This window comes from Musa acuminata, chromosome BXJ3-6, assembly GCF_036884655.1.
Source record: "Musa acuminata AAA Group cultivar baxijiao chromosome BXJ3-6, Cavendish_Baxijiao_AAA, whole genome shotgun sequence".
Classification (NCBI taxonomy): Eukaryota; Viridiplantae; Streptophyta; class Magnoliopsida; order Zingiberales; family Musaceae; genus Musa; species Musa acuminata.
Window position 1 is genome coordinate 40,417,675 of NC_088354.1, and position 19,163 is coordinate 40,436,837.

At 37.3% G+C, this 19,163-nt stretch overlaps 3 protein-coding genes and 1 long non-coding RNA gene across 10 annotated transcripts; 2 read left to right on the plus strand and 2 right to left on the minus strand.

Moving 5' to 3' along the window:
• On the plus strand, positions 1 to 11,303 carry LOC103990080 (nuclear pore complex protein NUP133). Its single transcript, XM_009409107.3, has 8 exons — positions 1 to 386; positions 2,508 to 2,629; positions 2,731 to 4,485; positions 6,096 to 6,817; positions 7,233 to 7,391; positions 7,711 to 8,047; positions 8,522 to 8,589; positions 10,447 to 11,303. The coding sequence occupies exons 1-8, from the start codon at positions 199 to 201 to the stop codon at positions 10,993 to 10,995; spliced, it is 3,900 nt and encodes a 1,299-aa protein (XP_009407382.2). The 5' UTR covers positions 1 to 198; the 3' UTR covers positions 10,996 to 11,303.
• Positions 11,304 to 11,914: 611 nt separating this feature from the next.
• On the plus strand, positions 11,915 to 13,500 carry LOC135640185 (uncharacterized). Its single transcript, XR_010497200.1, has 3 exons — positions 11,915 to 12,507; positions 13,115 to 13,185; positions 13,365 to 13,500. It is a non-coding gene; the product is annotated as an uncharacterized LOC135640185 (long non-coding RNA).
• LOC103990079 (uncharacterized) lies at positions 13,407 to 19,081 on the minus strand. 7 transcript variants are annotated; one of them, XR_010497198.1, is made up of 7 exons: positions 18,162 to 19,081; positions 18,011 to 18,081; positions 17,797 to 17,877; positions 17,667 to 17,710; positions 16,151 to 16,304; positions 15,597 to 15,646; positions 13,407 to 14,138 (listed from the first exon to the last, which is right to left on the minus strand). XR_010497198.1 is itself a non-coding variant. In XM_009409106.3 (5 exons), exons 1-5 carry the CDS (start codon positions 18,391 to 18,393, stop codon positions 16,205 to 16,207), a joined length of 528 nt encoding a protein of 175 aa, XP_009407381.2. In that variant the 5' UTR covers positions 18,394 to 19,081; the 3' UTR covers positions 15,883 to 16,204. The 7 variants fall into 7 exon arrangements, 1 of the variants encoding a protein (XP_009407381.2); XR_010497197.1 differs by having other exon boundaries at positions 15,597 to 15,670; XR_672091.3 differs by lacking the exon at positions 15,597 to 15,646.
• Positions 13,714 to 14,998, minus strand: LOC135641480 (aspartic proteinase CDR1-like). Its single transcript, XM_065156842.1, has 2 exons — positions 14,923 to 14,998; positions 13,714 to 14,138 (listed from the first exon to the last, which is right to left on the minus strand). Exons 1-2 carry the CDS (start codon positions 14,996 to 14,998, stop codon positions 13,714 to 13,716), a joined length of 501 nt encoding a protein of 166 aa, XP_065012914.1.
• Positions 19,082 to 19,163: the final 82 nt, after the last annotated feature.

Here is a 19,163-nt window from a genome sequence, read left to right on the forward strand (position 1 = left end):
GACACGCCGGCCGTCTTTGGTCGAGCCCTCCGTGCGTCCGCCATTTCAAAGTGAAACGAAGCCCCCGCCCGAAACCCACCCGTTTCGGGTTCCCCTCCCCTCTCGTCGCGGGGCTCCTCGAAACCCTAAACCCTGACCGCTCTCCCTTTCTTCTTCTACAAACGCTTGCTCTCTCGCTCGCCATCCCGGTCGCTAGAGATGTTCTCCCCCGCGGCAAGGAAACCCCATTTGGCTGCCACGCCCAGTCAGGGCCGGAACCACCCGGATTCCCCGTCGACGCCTCTCGACGAGACGCGCCCTTCCTTCCTCTCCTCCGCCTCTGTCCCTGGCCGTCCGACCACCGGCACCCCCGCGCCGTGGTCCTCTCGCCTTTCCGTCCTCGCCAGGTAGGCTCACTTTTGATTCATCCCTTAGGGTTGCTGTGGTATCCCTCGTTTAGGTCCTCGTGGTTCTTGTGGTTTCAAGATGTCGTACTTATTTTCCTGTTCCGGAATGTTCTCTAAGGATCTTATGGTATTTCTTGATCATTGGGGTTTTCCTGATGAGCGGATGACGAGACATGCCAAGTTCATTCTAGTTCCAGTTTCTAGAAATTTTTTCATAGTTCTGAATCTGCCACATCGAACTTCTAAGACGAGCGAGACTGTGGAATTAGGTTTTATATTTCTCCTGTCCTGTCTCTGCTGTAATAATTTTCTTATTTGTAAACTTCTAGAGAAGATGAATTATGATGACAAAGTTTTGTTCAAATGAAGCGAAGGCTATTACTTAATATTAAAGTAAATCATTCACTACGAAGCATGTTTCGAGGATATGTACAGTTGCAGAAGATTGATTCGTGGGAGTTACTTTTGATGTGATATGTTTCACCGACCGGGTGTGCTAGTTCCCTGAGATATTAGTTACTTCTTCCTTGATATCTCCACCTCTGCTTTTTTATTTTAATAATCCTATAAAAAAACTTCATTCTTCTTATTCATTAGCACTGTAAAAGGCCTTTTTTATTAGAGAAGAGTGTAGCAGGCTTGTTTTAGTAATATTAGTACATGTTTGCATGATTATGTAATGTCATTTATTACGATCTGTAATATCATAACATTTCATCAGATCTCCGTGCCGTGGGTCTAGTCCATATGCTTTGGCAAAAACACTATGATTTCTTGTTTGCTACTGGTACTTTGCGTCATCTGGATGCAAAATTTTACCGGGAAAAATGGTGACCTCGATGACTTGATATTTGTCTCCGTGTTTGTATTTTTGTTCAGCTCCCTAGGTCCTTGAAATCTGCTTATGAAACCAAAAATGTGTGGCGTCAATGCATTGCACTCACAATGCTCACTCAAAATCTTTATTGAATTATCATAACCTTGAGAATCATCCAATACTTTCTCTTTCTTATTAATTGGGGTCAAGGATTTTGGGTAGTCTGCTTGAGATTTGTTTACTAATCCTCCATGTAACTTTTTGATCTTTTTGTTATCAACTTCAATAGTTTCTCGTGCGTGTTCTTGATGAGCTGATACAAGGCATATATGTCAGACTGGTAATATGATGAACACGAGGCATGCTATTAATCCTTTCCTAAATCTGGTAGATTTTTTGCACATTCATTTTTCAATAGCTATTTTGATATGGAGCTTCTTTTTGGGACCTTATTTAGTGAAATGTGCATAAGTGCATCATTCACTCCTCACTTTGGGTTGCTTGTTGAATACTTGCATTGTGGATATGCTTGCCACTTGTCTATGACCATTAAAATTAATGAGGTTGTAGGTGCATCTAGATGGAAAATTAGAGATGATCTAGTCCAAGTTATTTTGCATGCATTGTTGTCAGTGTAGTAATATAAAGAAGCAAAATGTGACATGCTATAGATGCTTGTAGAGATTCACTCATGTCTGAATATTTCCCGTTTATGAAGGATTCTATTGCAGGAATTTTGGTTATGAACATAAATATCTGTTGACCACCCACAATCAGTCGATTCGATGTTCTTTTAAGTCCACGAGTAAAAACATCGGAACTTTTGGTTGTTTATGAGAACTGTTACAAAGGAGCATTTGCAAAAATACATATGGAGGAGAGGTACAAGCTTTTGTGTTCGAAGTCTTGAAGTGTTTTAGAAATCATTACTGTTCAGATAGTTCCATCCCAAGACTTGGCCAATCACTTTGTGTTTCCTTGTCATTTCTGTGATGCTGTACTTCATGCGGAACCTACTAGTGAAAAATTATTCGGTGACTTGCTACCTTCCTTTGCTGTTAAGCTATTCATGTAATGTGGTACTCCTATTTTAGCTTAGTTTTTATGATTTAAAAGTTTTTTACTTGAATGACTCAATAATTATGTTAGATTGTTTACATACGTGTGTGTTTCATATTTCTGTTATTTGAGCCCTTTTGAGTTTGTTAGACAGTTTATATGCAAATAATAGTTTCGCTTCTGAGATTCTGATCCTGCTAAATGGCCTGTTCTACGAGTTGATAATCTTATACTTCTACACCTAGAATTCCAATTGTAAAAGGAGCTGAGAAGGGTGGGAGTGGCAAACAAATTCAACCGGTGTATGTGGGAGAATTTCCTCAGGTTGTTCGTAATGCTCAAGCCAGTCTTCTGAAGAAGGGTTTTGGTAAACTTAATTTTGTTTCCTAGTTTAGATTGTTGAATATGTATATATTTGCATGTTCAGAAATGCTCTTTAGGAAATTGATTTTTTCCTATTTCTTGCAGATAACAGTTTGGTTGCTGGCGGTATGGATAAAGAAACATCACTTGCTTGGATAATATGTGACACTCAGCTCTTTATATGGAGCTATTTGTCAGGCACGGTTCCAAAAAATTGTTTTGTGCTTGAGTTGCCATCTTCTGTGGTTGGAGATAGGATTGTCGGCGTGAAATACACAAATGGTCGAAATTGGATGCTTTGTGCTGTAAGATGGGATGTTTCTTCAAAAAAAGTATTTGAGCAGTGTAATTCTGCTGGCATCATCCTCTGTAACCAGGAGACTGGAGCTGTTGTGTATTGGCCTGACATTTACTCAGAAAGTTTGAATGTTCCAGTTGTTAGCCTTTCTGAACCACAATCAAAAGAAAGTGATATTTCTGCTAGACATGAAAGATATCACTCTTTTATTGTTTCTGCAATACCCGGTAGTTCTCAAGAATGTGTTGCTGTAGCTTGTCAGTCAACTGGAGGCCTATTTCTATTTAAATTCTCACCATCTGGAATACATTGCCAAATGGTTTTTCACAATGTTTTATCTGTTAATTCTAATAGCTCTTCTCAGATGAATGAACTGTGTGCTAGGTCCCTGGTCTGGCATCCTCAGTATACTTCCTCAGATGATTCTGGTCGTCAGTTTTTCTTGCTGACAGATCATGAGATTCAATGTTGGAATATTGTTTTTATACCTAATATCAATGTTAAAAAACTCTGGAGTCATGAAATTGTTGGTAATGATGGTCATTTGGGTATTAAGAAGGATCTAGCAGGACAGAAGCAGATTTGGCTTTTGGATATGCAGTTAGATGACCGTGGGAAAGAATTTACTATTCTCGTTGCCACCTCCTGTAAAGATCGAGTGAGCAGTTCAAACTACATACAATATTCTCTTTTGACAATGCAATATAAACCAGGTTGTTCTACAAAGACCAGTTGGTCTACGAATGAAAGGCTTCTAGAGAAAAAGGCTCCCCTTCAGACTGTAATTCCCAAAGCAAGAGTTGAAGATAGGGGCTACTTGTTTTCTACAAGGATACGTGTTGGTGGCAAGCCATCTGGTTCTGTGATTATATTATCTGGAGATGGAACAGCTACTGTTACAAGCTATTGGAAAGGTTCCTCTCGGCTTTATCAGTTCGATTTACCATGGGATGGGGGAAAAGTTCTTGATGCTTCTGTTTTTCCTTCTATCGATGACAGTGAGGAAGGGGCATGGGTTGTCTTAACTGAAAAAGCAGGGGTTTGGGCAATACCTGAAAAGGCTGTTTTGCTTGGTGGCGTTGAGCCACCAGAGCGGAGTTTGTCTCGGATGGGGAGTTTAAATGAAAGTGTTGTAGATGAAGAGAAAAAAACCCAGAAAACTGGAGGGAATACTGTTCCTGGAAGGCCTGGTTCTGAAGCATGGGGATCTGGAGATAGACAGAGACTGGCTTTAGTTGGCAAAACTGCTCAAGATGAAGAAGCGGAGGCTTTGCTAAGTCGTTTATTTCATGAATTTCTTTTTTCTGGTGAAGTTCAAGGTGTATTTGAAAAACTTAGAGAGAAAGGAGCATTTTTAAAAGAAGATGAAACAAATGTTTTTGCTCGCATGAGCAAATCTATTGTTGACACATTAGCTAAACATTGGACAACAACCAGAGGAGCTGAGTTGGTGGCTTCAGCTGTAGTGTCATCACTACTTCTGGATAAGCATCAGAAGCATCAGAAGTACCTCCAGTTCCTTGCTTTAACAAAGTGTCACGAGGAACTTTCTTCCAAACAGAGTAAGTCAGTCCTTTTTGTGAGGTCTCTTCTATATAGACTTTCTGCCATGTGCCTGTCATATCCAGTCTGTGGGTACATGTTAGAGTATGTTTTGTTTAGAATCCAGGATCCGAGTCCTGCATCTTGTTATTGATCATGACATTCTTGAAATGTATGATATTTGTTTTCAGTTTCTGGAGGTCTGGGCTATTTTTTCAATATAATTTTTTACATTTGTTTCTTTTAATGGTTTGGACTGGTTAATTTGTTGAAATATAATGGGGTCTTTTCAGTTTGGGATGACATTTGTTTCTTTTAATGTCCATTAGGGTTCTGAGTTCTGATAATCACTATGATATTAGTTTGTTTGATCCTTTGTTTTTCTTAACCAGACAAAGTGCTTCTGATTTGTATCCTAACTTAGTTCACTAAAGATGTCTTATAAAATTGGAGATTAGTTTATATTACATATTATCGAGCCACTATGTCCTTAATTTAGTGCTTCTTATATGAATATTTGGTGAGGCTCCCAGAATGATATTTTGGGTGTTGTACCTGGAAAATGCATTGATTAATTGCTGTCTTGTTTTATTTTAATCAGTTGGTAATAATTTTTTTGGGTCTGTTTATTAAGCTTAACAGTATTGTCTACTTGGAACTTTAACAACTCCAAAGCTTGCTACTTCAAACTGGTCTATGTATCAGGTTTGCAAACAGATTAAGTGTTGATCCCTATCCAGTCTGAGAACTCTATATTGGATGTAAGAGGATCCATTTTCCAAACTCAATATATGCAAATATTGATCCAAAATGTCTGAGCTAGTTGGCTGAACTGCAAATGAGGCTAGAGATCTATAAGTTACTAAGTTACAAACATAAAAAGGAGAAAAAAGTTCTAAAGAAGCCAATTATTAGCATAAAAGGGACCGGAAGACTTTCACAATTGCAACACAAACCAACCAATTTAATGCATCCTAAATTAGTCTCGGACAAATGAAGCTTTCAAATTTTGCTCATAAAGTTTTCATATATTTAGAAACCAACTAAAGCCATGGAAGCACAGCTAGATCTAAAAACAACAATTAACTATAAACTTCACATTAGAAGTTAAAACTTAAAAGAAATCTGAGATTACTAGATATGTGGATTAGCTGACGTCTCAGTGGGTACCAAACTGACCATATCTGAGGGAATTCAAGTCCCTAGTGAGGAGTCTAGCTTTGTTCTCAGTTTGTTATACAGCAAGTGGAGAGATATAACTTGGTTTTGTATTTTGAGGCTATTCATCTCTATCATCTTCAGGTCCTTCCGTGGGTTCACTCGCAAGTCAGAGTTACTGTCATTTGCTTTATTAGTTTTGCTTTCCATGCTGTAATAGGTGCCTCCTGGCTTTATCATTAATACTAAGGAAAAAAACAGTTTGGAAATTCATAGTCACAAAATTATGGATGACCACTAAATGCTGCTTTGTGAATTAGTATGGCATTATTGGACCTTGCTTTCATAATTACAATGGGATTATGCTGTTTTATTATGTTCAAGTTTGTGGAGAAAGCTGTGTATTAACTCTGTTTTTCCATTTCCACTGGAACATTAGCTATGTTAAATTAATTGTTTTTCCTTTCTGTAGGACGTTCAACGCTAATTATCATGGAACATGGTGAAAAACTTTCTAGTATGATCCAGCTGAGGGAATTACAGAATCTGTTAAGTCAGAATCGAAAATACTTATCTGATTCTCCATCTTCTCATGCACAAGCTGATGCCTCTGGATCTCTGTGGAACCTCATTCAGCTAGTTGGTGAGAAAGCTCGTAGAAATACTGTTCTTCTTATGGATCGTGATAATTCAGAAGTATTTTACACTAAAGTTTCTGATATAGAGGAGCTTTTTTATTGCTTATCTCATCATCTTGAATATGTAATTGGTGGAGGCCAACCATTTATTATTCAGATGCAACGAGCTTGTGAACTCTCAAATGCCTGCACAACTTTGATTCAGGCTGCTATGCACTACAGAGATGAACACAGGAACTGGTATCCTTCTCTGGAAGGATTATCATCTTGGAACTGTCAGCATGTAGTTCGCTCAGGTCTCTGGAGCCTAGCATCTTTAATTATGCATCTCTTAAAAGAGGTTCAGGCTACGGATATGTCTGTTGAGCAAGAAATGTGGTCTCAACTAGAAGGACTTACTGATGTTTTGCTAGATGCTTACACTAGCTCAATTACAGCGAAAATAGAATGTGGAGAAGAACACCATGGTCTACTAGAGGAATACTGTCAGAGGAGAGATGAACTTCTTGGTTCACTCTATGACCTAGCAAAAAGATTGACAGAATTGAAATACCAGGTGAGTTCCGGTGATGCTTATCACGTGCATTTGTTTGCTTTGTACTGATCCTACTGGTATGAACTAGGAAAAAGATTAACAGACTGGTATTCTTCCAGTGATAGACTGATCTGATTGATATTTTTTAAGTAATTGCTTTATAAGTATGTTATCCCTTAATTCGTATATTAGTTTAACAATTACCATCATTTTCAGTTTCTAGTGCATTTGAGGCAGTCAGTACTGTTTAATTTTTTCTTTCTTTTGGTTATCGAAATAATCTTGCTGCTTGAAGATTTACTTATAAATTTTCTTCATCAAATTGTAGTTGCCTTGAAGATTTGAGACCAGTTTTATTTTACCATGTAGTGAGTGTAATATAAACAATCAGTCCTGTTCACACAAGTAACTTGGTGCTGTTATTTTGTCTCTTCAGGAGTCACACTTGAGTGAAGAGGATCTTGAGAGAAGAGAAGCCATATTTAGAGAGCTTACTGAACCTCTTCTCTTGATTGCAAGGAGACATGACGGTTATCAAACACTGTGGCAACTGTGTTATGATCTTAGTGATACAGGACTTCTCCGAACTCTTATGGTATGGACAAGCTTCTAGTCCTTTATAACTGCCCACCTGGATTGCCATGCCATGTCTTACACATGTAACAAAATTCATTGATATTTATGTACTTGGATTATACAGGACATGTTTCTTTAGGTAACATATAGTTTCGGGATAATCTTGTTACAAGATGCTTCTAGTTGTATAAAATCTAAAATTGCCAATCTGGAGTTATTTTGGTCTTAGTTCTGTTATATGCATCTGAAATTTTCTAATCAATGCTTCAGCTATGTCTTTGCTTCTATTGGTGGGTGATAATACTTCTCTTAACATTCTTAATGTAATATTTCTGCAGCACGAGAGTCTAGGGCCAAAAGGAGGGTTCAGTTATTTTGTTTTTAAACAGCTGATGACAAGCCATCAATACTCTAAGCTGCTGAGGCTTGGAGAAGAATTCCAAGAAGAGTTAGCTATTTTTCTGAAGGAGCACAAAGATCTGTTATGGCTTCATGAGTTATATTTGAAGCAATTTTCATCAGCCTCTGAAACTCTTCATGCTGTTGCTCTATCTTTGGATGATGGACCTCCTTTGATGACTGAAGAAGAACCAGAGATGGTACAGATTAAAAGGTCGTCTTCTCTTGCTGACAGAAGGCGTCTACTTAATCTTTCTAAAATTGCTGCAGTTGCAGGTTTGGTTTTTCTCGCTTCAAGTATTATTAGTTCTTAAACTAACTGCGTAACAGTTCATATAATAACAACAATTAGGAAAGGTTGTGTCGAGACATAATCACATGTGACTACCAGTCTGATACCTTGTTTAAGGTGTTTATGCCTAAAAAAAATTTATGATTGTATTTTGCCCTTCCTCTTCATGGTTTGAACTGTAATTATTTAACACAAAAGGAAACAATATATGCGACAGAGGTTTTTCTTTTTTGCCCAGTCACCAAGATAAACATTACTTTATGAAAGTTGTGTGCCAAATGGTTGAAGTGTTTAATGTCATTTTACACACTATTATAAGGGTCAAAAGAATTTAATGATTTCCCCTAAATTTGCTGATTGTAAAGCAAAATGTTCTAGCTATAATATAGTTCAAATATTATTTTTAATTTTTATGTGTTTTGAAATATTATCTAATCAACATAATTTTTATGTGTCAGGTAAGGACAAAAGTTTTGAGATGAAGACCAGGCGTATAGAAGCTGATTTGCAAATTCTAAAATTACAGGTTATATTTATTTTTTTTCTTTTTTTTCCTTGCATGACAGCCATTTTTGCTCTGTTTAGCAAAATAAATTCTTTTTTATTTTGATTGTTGGCAAAGAAAAGATACTAGGCATTGTTCATATCTGAACCTGATATTTAAGAGGCAATATATCAATGTGCAAAATAATTGGAAATAGATATTGAGTTGAAACCAATGCTTGTTTATCCAAATGGCTTAGGCAGTTCAATGACCATGCCCTCTTGTATCAAAATATATAATCTTGAGCATTTTAATGAAGTAAGTTGCACATATTGTTCCATGTGGTGGTTGGTACCTAATTTGCTTTTGTTGAACGATAATGTTGCCGGTGGTGGTTCTTTTGTCATCATATTTGGCACATACGATCCTAAATTATAGGAGCATTTTGAGAAGCTACCACAATAACAAGCTATAATGCAGTTTGCTACATAAATCTTTCTTGTCATTTAACTATATACAACGTAATATTTCTAATTAAATCAAAATCATTTAAATTTATTTTTATTTTTTGATAAAATTTTAGGTCTTTTCTAATTGCTCGTTGTACTTTCTAATTGTCTCAGTTCTCTAACCTGTTTGATGTGTATTTCTTTAAAAATGTTCATGCCATCTTACATAAATTTCTCTCGTTAATTTTTTAATCAAGTCTATATATAATGGATGAAATCATATGTTATTCAATTTTAAAAGTTAATCCATCATTATCTCATCATTCTCATCTTAGTTATTACTAACTTTTGATGATACTCTAATAATTCTCAATACTTCAATTAAAAAAACATACTAATTGTCTGATAAGGTTTTTACTTTTGAAGTGTTGAATATGCTATGATCACACAAAACCACTGAGTCTACTTTACACTTGAACCACTCATAGGTGACTAATGCCTTCACCAAACTTAGATCTAATATATCTAAAACTTTTACCTATTTTCAGTCTCTTTAAACTTCCTTTATTTGTTCCAATTTTACAAACAAAACTATGATTTCTAATTTTTTTTAATCTCTAAAGGTAAGTTACTTATAGAATGTTAATTAAATAATACATAAAATAATATTTTCCTTTTTTAACCTTAAGATTATTAACAAGCACATTTTGATTTTCATTTTTAAGTACTAATTTTACCTAAATCTTTGCTCGATCAATCCCTAACCAAGCAATTTAATAGATGTTATTTTCCTAACCGTTAACATTTTACTGTAAAAACATCTCCGTCTGTATATTTTGTTATACTTGCAATAATTTTGCCTCCTCTTTTAGCTACTGTGACTTGTTAAAGTCCCACTGAGAAAATCCTTATATGTATATATATAACTTCCGAAAACCTTCATCAGCACTCTCTTGATGCTGACCTCTATCTTTAGATCCCAAAAAATCTCCCTGATACACTTAAATTTTAGCGGTCGTTTATATGGTATTTGAATTGTCTCCATTCAAAATCCAAAAAAAATTTATATCTATCTGATTTTTAGAAAGCCTTGCATTATTATCTTTAAAATTCAACCAATGAGTCCTGGTAAAACTCCATGACCAGAGCCCGACTTTCTGAGTTTGTATCCATAGTGCCTCCATGCATTTTCCAAAGTTCCTACATGATCATTTAAATTTTGATAAAAAATTTTAATTAAAGATGTTCTTTTAATAATTCTATTTAAATTCTCTTACAATTTTCTCTTAATTTGATCAGCTAGTTCTACGTGAGGGGCATAGTTTAGACTCTCAATTCCTGTAACAGTGTTCTTAGATTTCTTATTTATTATATTTCTTTAGGATGCTCGATCCTTCCTTTTTTTTATTTTGATTTTATTTATTTTATTTTATTTTGTTCGTTTCTGCAGGAGGAGATTGTCAGACACTTGTCAGATGATAGAGAGGACATCAATAGACCCCTCCCTCCGGGAGAACTGATCGAAGTGTGCTTGAGAGAAGCGAGTAAAGAACTGTGTTTAAAACCTTTTGAAGTGTTTGCATGGACAAGTTCATCTTTCCGGAGGTCCAACAGAAGCCTTCTGGAGGAATGTTGGAAGAATGCAGCCAGCCAAGACGACTGGATAGCTCTTATCCAGGTATCAACAGCAGAAGGTTGGAGTGATAAAGTTGTCCTAGAGTCATTACGAGAGACTGTGCTGTACAAGGCTTCCAGCTGGTGCTATGGACCTGAGTCACAGATCCATGGTGGTGGTTTCGAGGAAGTAATGCCTTTGCAGAAAGATGATGATGAATTTTCGAGTATCAAAGACGAAAGCCTTTCGGTGGAAGGAATTCTCATGCAGCACAAAGACTTTCCTGATGCAGGCAAGCTGATGCTGACTGCAATAATGCTTGCTAAGGTAGGAGACGATGCTACGGTCGAAGAGCGCGTGGCTATGGCTATGGATTCTAGATAGCGAGTCGGTGCCTCGTTTCTCATTATTCCGATTCACAAGTTTGGTAGGTCGCCGGTTGGATTTGCAGGCGGGTTTACTCTTCTTTGTAAAGCCCCATTTAGTATGTCTTCTTGGAAGCTTTGATGTGATCGACACCAAATAATCTAGAAAAGCTTCGTCTTTCCTTTTTAACGCACCTAGTTTTCGAGACATCAGGCTTTTGATGCTTAGGGTAACGTGTTTGGTTGTATTTTCAGGGAGGTTGGTCTAATGTTTCTGTTGTTATTCTTGACAATGATCACGCCATATTATCCTTCTTATTAGCCTTACTGATCGTGTAGAATATTCATACAGGTGTTCTTATTCTTCTCTCCGTGTCTGCTTCCATCTGGTGCCCTTCATACGCGAGGATGAGCCAGGCAGCGGATCAGATAAGCCTAATCACGGATCTTTTTCTGATAGTATGTTTTCTTTTATAAGCTGAAAAAAAAAAGAAGAAAAGCATAATGCATAGGTCAAATTGTCTGAATGGGGATTGGCCGATTCCACCGATAGATAGGAAACAACTGATATATCATTTACTAAAATTAGGGTTTGTTGCTTATGGAATGCTCGAATGCTATTTGTACGTACATTTAGAGCAGATTAAATCGGGGTTTGCATTATTCTCTCAAAGGTTAAGATGGTGAATCGAAGAAGAAAGAAGTGTGGCCTCGACTCTATGAGTGACGCGATTGCCTCTTCGCCCTCCAGCGGGAGCCGCCGTCCGGGTACTCTCTTGGTCCCTTTTATTTCGCTCTCCTCCCGATGCTCTCTCCCGATCTCTTTCCTGACCCCAAACCTCTTCTCATGAAAGGAACTGCTGGAGGAAGTCGAGCAACTACCTCCCTGAGGCCGCTAAGGACACACAGAGTAAGTGAAATCATTTCATCAATACAAACTGTGAGGGGTGCAGATTCGATTCATTTCATGATTTAGTTGCCTTCCTTCCACTTGAATCAGGAAAGGAAGGCAACCATTAGTTTTAGTTGCCTTCCTTCCAGTGGAATCATTTCATCAGATTTAGTTGTCTTACTCTTACGGATTCTGCTATTGAATCAGGAAAGCTTGCGTCGTGACATTGGTTTCTCTAATCTTCTGGATGTGCACTGCCGCTACTCACAAAGGAAACACTGTATGAGACACAGGTTTTTATTCATTTATTTTGCCCAGACACCAAGGTAAACATTTCTTTGACTCTAGGAAGAATGGTCGATGCGTTCAAAGTAGTCTTTATCAAGTTCGAATGAAATTTAATGTTTTCCCTTAAACTTGCACAAAATGTTCTAATTATATATAATCTCCTTCAAGTATTATTTCTAACTTCGTTGCTTTCATGTTCTTAAGCGATCTCTCTATAATTTTTTTGGCTGATCAAGTTATTTAAATACTTAATTTTAGTATTTCTGTCTGATGGGTAGAAATTTTTATGTGTCAGGTAAGGACATGAACTCCTGGCGTAGTGAAGTTGAGATGAACATTATAAAATTACAGGTTATATTTATGTTGTTATTTATTTTCCTTACATGACAACCATTTTTGCGCCCATTAGCAAAATAATTTCTTGTCTGTTTTGATAATTGAGGAATAAAAGATATTAGGCTTTGTTCATATCTGACCCAGTTATTGCAATAGATCCATGTGCAAAAGAATTGGAAATAGATACTGAGTTGAAAGTTGAAACCAATGCCCGTCTATCCAAATAGCTTAGGCAGTTCACTGACCATGACATTATTTGGTGTCGCATGTTGTTCACCACATTCCTATGCATTTGCTTTTGTTGGACAATAATGTTGTGTATTGTGACGAATAACGTATAAAATTATAAACAAGGTGTTTGATATAATGCTTATATCTTTCGATTTTATTTTTATTTTGCACTGCATATTAAGGGCTCATAGTAGGCTTAGTAGTCTTATTTTAGTTGGTTTTGATGATCGTCTTAAGCTTGTAACAGATTGTGTCATATGGACACTTACGATCGTTCAGAGCTTGTTAAGTCTATATTTATAATTTATATTAACTATAAAGTGTTTGCTAAAATTATTGTTTGTGGATCCCGAGTGAAACATTTTTTTCTAATCCGTTTTATCTTTTGTAGATCCTAAGGGACTATAGGAGGTTTCGGGGAGGTTGATCTTTGCGGACGAATACTCAAGGATATAATATTAGGTTTGGACGTGGAATCCATGTGGCCAAATTATAAGATTTTTTATTAAAAAATCATGATATATATATATATATTAATTTATTTATCGTGACAGATACTTCTTGATCTTGTTTTTTTGCATGGTTAAATCTTATTTCTCCACTCTAAATCATATCCCACAACAAAGTTTTGTTGCATGTAGGAACCGTACACGGAGGGTTTAGAGTCGGTGGCAATCAGGGTGGAGCAAACGTAATTGCCTTCTACCGTGAAATATAACGTGGGTGCCACGGTCACTTCCAACGCCTCGAAATGGAATCTGTGCACTGCCACCGTCGTCCAAATGGTCGTAGTTCCCGTAGAAGCATTGTCGGCGAGTCCACCCGTCGACGCGCTTCAACTTCACCTACTTGTCCAGCTCCTCGTGTACCATATCGAACGGTTCCCTATAAAGATACGTCAAGGGAGTGCCGGTGTCGAGAATGAGGCCGCCGCGGTTCAAGTCGAACGTCCCCAGCGGAATGTGCAGCTTCTTGATGCCCATCGTAATGTCATGCAGCTGAACGCAGTAAGTCGAATGTCCCGTCGTTTTGGAGCCCCACGTCGAAGGACATCTCCACCATGCCTGCTTTGAGATCGTCATCAGTGCCGACGAAGGTGAAGTACTCGGTGCCGACCTTGCCGACAGAGTAGGAATTGTCGGCGTAGCCCACGGCGTACACGCAGCTGGCGTTGACGCACTTCGTCTGGTAGCCATCGTACTTGCATGTCTTGGTGGAACAGCCCACCGGTTTGTACGAGGATGACTTGCTACGATCATACAAGGGGTAATCCTGCTCGCAACACTCCACGCAAGGAGTCGATTGCACCCAAGTCACTCCACTTCCCACGTCGAAGATGACCGGAAGAGTAAACGGTGGAGTTCCGAGGGTGATGTTCATCAGATACTGACCTTGACCACGGAAGATTGGTGCTTCTACACAAAAGATCATTGCAATGAAATTGCCAAAAAAATAAAAAGGCAAACAACTGATTCTAATAACAAAGATTAGGCAGATTTAGTTTAGAATCAACATAAATGCTTCATTCATGCTATGATCACAGACATCTCAAAATCCATGTGAAAACCAAACTTGCGTTGTTTCCTACTGTTTTATATTATATTCAGATCTCCAGTTAAGGAATTCTTATAAACACTTCCCACCTTAATCATCCATCCAAGTTTCTGGATGATTTCAAGATGATAAGAAACTATCTCATTATGGAAAGTGGAGTAGAGTAATAACCAGTAACAACACTCGAAGTCGCACTAAAGCAAGAGAAGAGAATTAGACTGCACGATGATCACGGGGAATCTCTCTATTATCTTAGTATATCTAAATGGGATGTTTGAGCTGCCTTGGGGTATTAAAAATTATTGCAAGGAATATGAGAGCCTTGTAACTTTTGCTAACCAATTATATAAATGCAGTGCTGATAATCATCACCCTATAAAGAACTGACATGTGAATGCCAGCCGTTAAAAAAAAAAACGATGAAACGCTTGTCATCATAAATCACAAGAAAATATTCTCCAAATCACGAATGATTCGCAGAATGTTTCCTTGACCACAAGCAAGTAAGGATCCTAGACTATAAAGAAGGGTCATTTTAGCTATGATACAGAATTTTCTCTCTCCTCTCATTATTCTATATGTTTCACCTCAGAAATCCTTCTTCTATTCGACTTGAGCATGGGAGGGACCGTGCCAAGAACATACTCATGGATCTTCGCTTGCAAGATGGAGTGCAGAGGTTTAGTTCAACTCTGGCCCCGGCAGCCATGATGGCCACCATCCTTAGAGATCCTTAGAAATTGTAGATATTTCAAACAAAAAGTGTAAGGCATCATACTTTTGTTAGATACAACTATGAATTAAGAACGTACAGTGACATATCTAAGACCACCTTCACCTCCAAAAAAACAAAAAACTCTAAATCTCTGCAGTTTATTAAGATGTCAAGGACCATCGAGTGCTATGCAGAAATACGAAAAACAAGGAGGGTCTTGCTTCTTCAGTGCTGTTGCTATCGTTACCAACCTAAAGTCATATATGATTCTTATCTTCTCTTGAAGCAGTTGTTTCATTCAGCAGAAGTGTAATTTATGTGAAACAGATCTTGCGATACTAAATCATGATTCAACACTGATATTTCTAAATCATAGGCTACTACATATTTGTGTATGCTCGGGAGCAGAAAAAAATGCACTTCTTGTACAAATTGCACAATATCTCAACATGTGATAACACAAGCAAGAGCAAGATCCATTAATGATGCTTAGCTACTCGAGTGTCAGAAAGCAAGTTATGACTTTGTATCTCAGCTTCTAATGACAGCAACATATATACGTTTGTATGTTAAAAATTTTCTCAGCTGAATCACATGAACTTGCCTCATTGGTTCTTTCTTGCAGTTGATGTTGCTGCCACTTCCAGTCGCTCCCTTGACATAACCGAGGACAAACTTCTGAGAAATTCTTTCAGTTATATTATGGTTAATCATGCTCAAAGCTCAGATTGTGAATGACAAGGTTAATCAACAAATGCCAATTCTCAATGGTTTCTGATGCTAAGGGACAAAGACCAACAAGGAGTTCTAGATCAGTTGTCTTGACAGATTTGTTGACTGTTGACAACTCTAAGTGAAAAATTCCACAAGTCTGTTTAAACATCAACATGTCATGGCATAAAGATCAAGCATAATGAACATCGTTTACAATTTAAGTTTCTTTGACAAATGAGATAATGTAAGAATATGAGTTCTTTGTAGTTAAAACATTTAAAGCCACAAGGACCTTGTCCACATGGCAAGCAAGTATACTTTTGATTGAACAAGTCCAGGACTACATGTCTAAATATTTTTTAATGCTTAATAAGCATAAAAAAACAATTATTATAATTTTAAAATATTTAACACAATGATCAGAAGCTTAGATTGAGATACTACCCCAAATAGCTCCAATGCAATATGACACCTCAAATGTTGATGATCCATTGCGTGTCAGAAGAGTAAGCTAGCCCAAGCAGCAAGAAATGCAAATCCACCATATGGTGCAATAAAAGAGATCTTTCTGTCTTCAAGATAAGCCACCGTGTAGCACCTAAACAAACCACAGCCACTTGTAATGAGATACTACGCCCATAACTAACTACTTTCAGCTTGAAACAACTCTGCTAGTACGAAGCAACAACATGAATTGCTCATTATATTGTAGGTATTAAGATTAAGAGAAAACTGCTACATAACTTAGTTGGTTCACTAGTACAGTTAATTATCTGAAACCATTATTCAACAGGAGTAAATTGCCAGGCAAATGATTCATGATGCAGCTAGATCCCATATACATAAATTTTATCAAGGCAAGACAAATAACAAAGAAGTCAAATGACACGGAACAAACAATGTCAATAAATCTTCATGTTTTCCCCCTTTTCCTTAATCAAAATGGCCTGGTTCTACAGTTTTTCTAAATTCATGAAGACGAAGAAGGATGTGAGGAAAAACAAATCACAAAGAAGAATGTGAAATACCATACACAACAAAATACTTTACTGAATCTTCATCTTGGCTCATTTCTTCAATCAAAATGGCCAGGTTCTACATAGCAAACAAAGGAGATAGAAAAACAATTTGATGGAATTTTGTCCCCACTAATAACTCAGAGAGTAGCATCTGTGTAAGAATGTAAGAAGTTAAAACTGACCCTTGGAAAAGACCTATTTCTCTATGGACACTAATTTACCATGCAACTGAAAACATTGCGTCCTTGCTTCTTCATTTCCACCATACAAGCTCCTTCCATATAATAATATATTTACTGATCATTTGGGTGTGAAAAATATAATTAGTGTTGTCCCCAACAAATTAAAAGCAATTTGTTTAATCTCGGCAAGACAGCCCTCCGAAAGGCATGAAGAAAGTTCAGATTTTAGATTCTTGAAAACTACTGCATTCTTGTTTATCAGTACTGTAATTATATCTAGTAGTGTTTCACTTCTCACCATCTTATCTATGTTCTTCATGTCCTTAGGCTGCATATGTAAGGACCTCCACTCTAGCTTATTCTTCATTCATGAACTTGAATAATAAATATTGGTCAATTACATGATTTGATCTTAGATTGGTCAAAACTACAGACTTGGTTGCTATTATAGCTTAATTTTTTTTTTTACAAAGTTTACTATAAGAGTTTCAAGGTTTGACTTTTCTTTGCAAACAGCTTCCTCGATCCTAAATTGGTCGACTGAATTGTTATAGCGGAATCTCCATATTCTTACCTTAAAGACTAAAATTCACCAAAATGTGAAACAATCTTTTCTTTTGTACGGCAATGTCATTATGGACATTGAACCACTGATTTCTATCCACATATATGAGATAAAAGAAAAGGCAAATGAAAGAAGAGAAAGAAAAATTGATGACAGAAACGATAAAGTTCGAAGGAGAAGAAAAACACACTCACGTTCCCGAGAACCCGACGATACCGGTAGTTAGAAGCCCTCCAAACTGCACACACAAAGAGAGATTAAGAACATGTGAACATGATACTCCCATCAAATTCCTCACAGGGGAGAGAGAAAGGAAAGACTAACGATGTTGGGGCGTTTGGCGATGGGAGCTCCCACTAGGGCGGCCGTATGGACCAAGTGGTAGAGGGAGGCGGTACGCCAAACCTTCCAATTTGATCGTTCAACCAGCACAACAGAGGAACAAAAAGAACAACAACAATAACAAAGATCACGGGAAAGCCCCAAAAACTTTCTGATCGATTCGAAGAAAAGAGAACACAGAAATTGCAGCTCGAACCTCCTCGTAAGATGGGTTCTTGGGCTTGAAACCATGAGCGCCGTAAGTCCCCAGACCGATAGCAGCAACACCTGATCCAACCGAAAAAAGGGACAAAGAAAGCTCAGATCGATCCAGAAACACAGCAAGCAAGCAAGCACGAAGAGGATACCGGAGATTGCAGCGACCTTGTGCCACATCCTGGGATCCATCGTCGGCGCCAATTGCCTTCTGGTCTCCTTCCGCCGGCTGCGAAGCGAAGGTTTGGACCCGAGCCGAAGAGTTAAGAGAGCCTCGAGAGGGATGTTATCGGGTCGGATCCAACTAAAATTCGTGTCCGACATTGATATTATCGGATTTTTTGTCCATGACGTCAGATCCATTTTAAATTTTCTACGGTTCATTTTATTAATTGTAAGATTTAGTGCTATCTATAATAAGTCATTTAATATATATTATAAAGTAATTATTGAGTAATTGATTGACAATTAATTTTATAATTGCAGGCAGTCTATTTACAAGTTAATAAATATCACCAAAGAAAGTAAAATTAACTTGTATTTATCCTTTCTTCTGGCAATTAAAATCAAATGACAAGCAATACTATTTATTGCTTGATTCGATAATTAAGTGACGACTCCTCTGCATGATAAATTTTTTGTAGTTCGTAATAAGCAATTAAATGTAAATGATAACTGAACTCATGAATACTTATTAACCAATCTTATTCATGCAATTAATTTGCTTGAATCGAAATATATGACATATTGATCAATAATATCATGATGTGCAAGTATGTTGGTGTGTCTACATACAATAAAGTTGAAACGGTCCCTCCAAAAAATTTTCACCCCATTTTCATTTATTATCTTAATTATCATATCAATCTTTTGTTGAAGATTGAATCGACAATTTTGGAAAGAAATACCTTATAGCTTCCTATGGAAAAGAGAACAGCACATGAACAAACACCAGATGCTGTTGCAGATTGCAGGATGATCCAATTCCAACCAAAGAAACCTTGCTATTTTCCATCAGTAGCTACTGGCAAAAGTACAAAAGCCATGGAGGAACTTGCTACTACAGTGCAGTTGCTATGATTCTTTGAGAATAAGGTTATAACACCAGAAAATTATAGATGCTTGCATGACATGGTAAGCAAGGAAACTTATGA

Coding starts and splice junctions, on each gene's coding strand:
- LOC103990080 (XM_009409107.3), top strand. CDS start 199: ATGTTCTCCCCCGCGGCAAGGAAACCCCATTTGGCTGCCACGCCCAGT. Junction 7,392..7,710: donor GACTTCTCCGAACTCTTATG/GTATGGACAAGC, acceptor ATATTTCTGCAG/CACGAGAGTCTAGGGCCAAA. Junction 8,048..8,521: donor TAAAATTGCTGCAGTTGCAG/GTTTGGTTTTTC, acceptor TTTATGTGTCAG/GTAAGGACAAAAGTTTTGAG.
- LOC103990079 (XM_009409106.3), bottom strand. CDS start 18,393: ATGAACCGTAGAAAATTTAAAATGGATCTGACGTCATGGACAAAAAAT. Junction 18,082..18,161: donor CAAGGTCGCTGCAATCTCCG/GTATCCTCTTCG, acceptor CGGTTGGATCAG/GTGTTGCTGCTATCGGTCTG. Junction 17,711..17,796: donor TCGCCAAACGCCCCAACATC/GTTAGTCTTTCC, acceptor TTGTGTGTGCAG/TTTGGAGGGCTTCTAACTAC.
- LOC135641480 (XM_065156842.1), bottom strand. CDS start 14,998: ATGGTGGCCATCATGGCTGCCGGGGCCAGAGTTGAACTAAACCTCTGC. Junction 14,139..14,922: donor TTGCAAGCGAAGATCCATGA/GTATGTTCTTGG, acceptor TCTTTTGTGTAG/AAGCACCAATCTTCCGTGGT.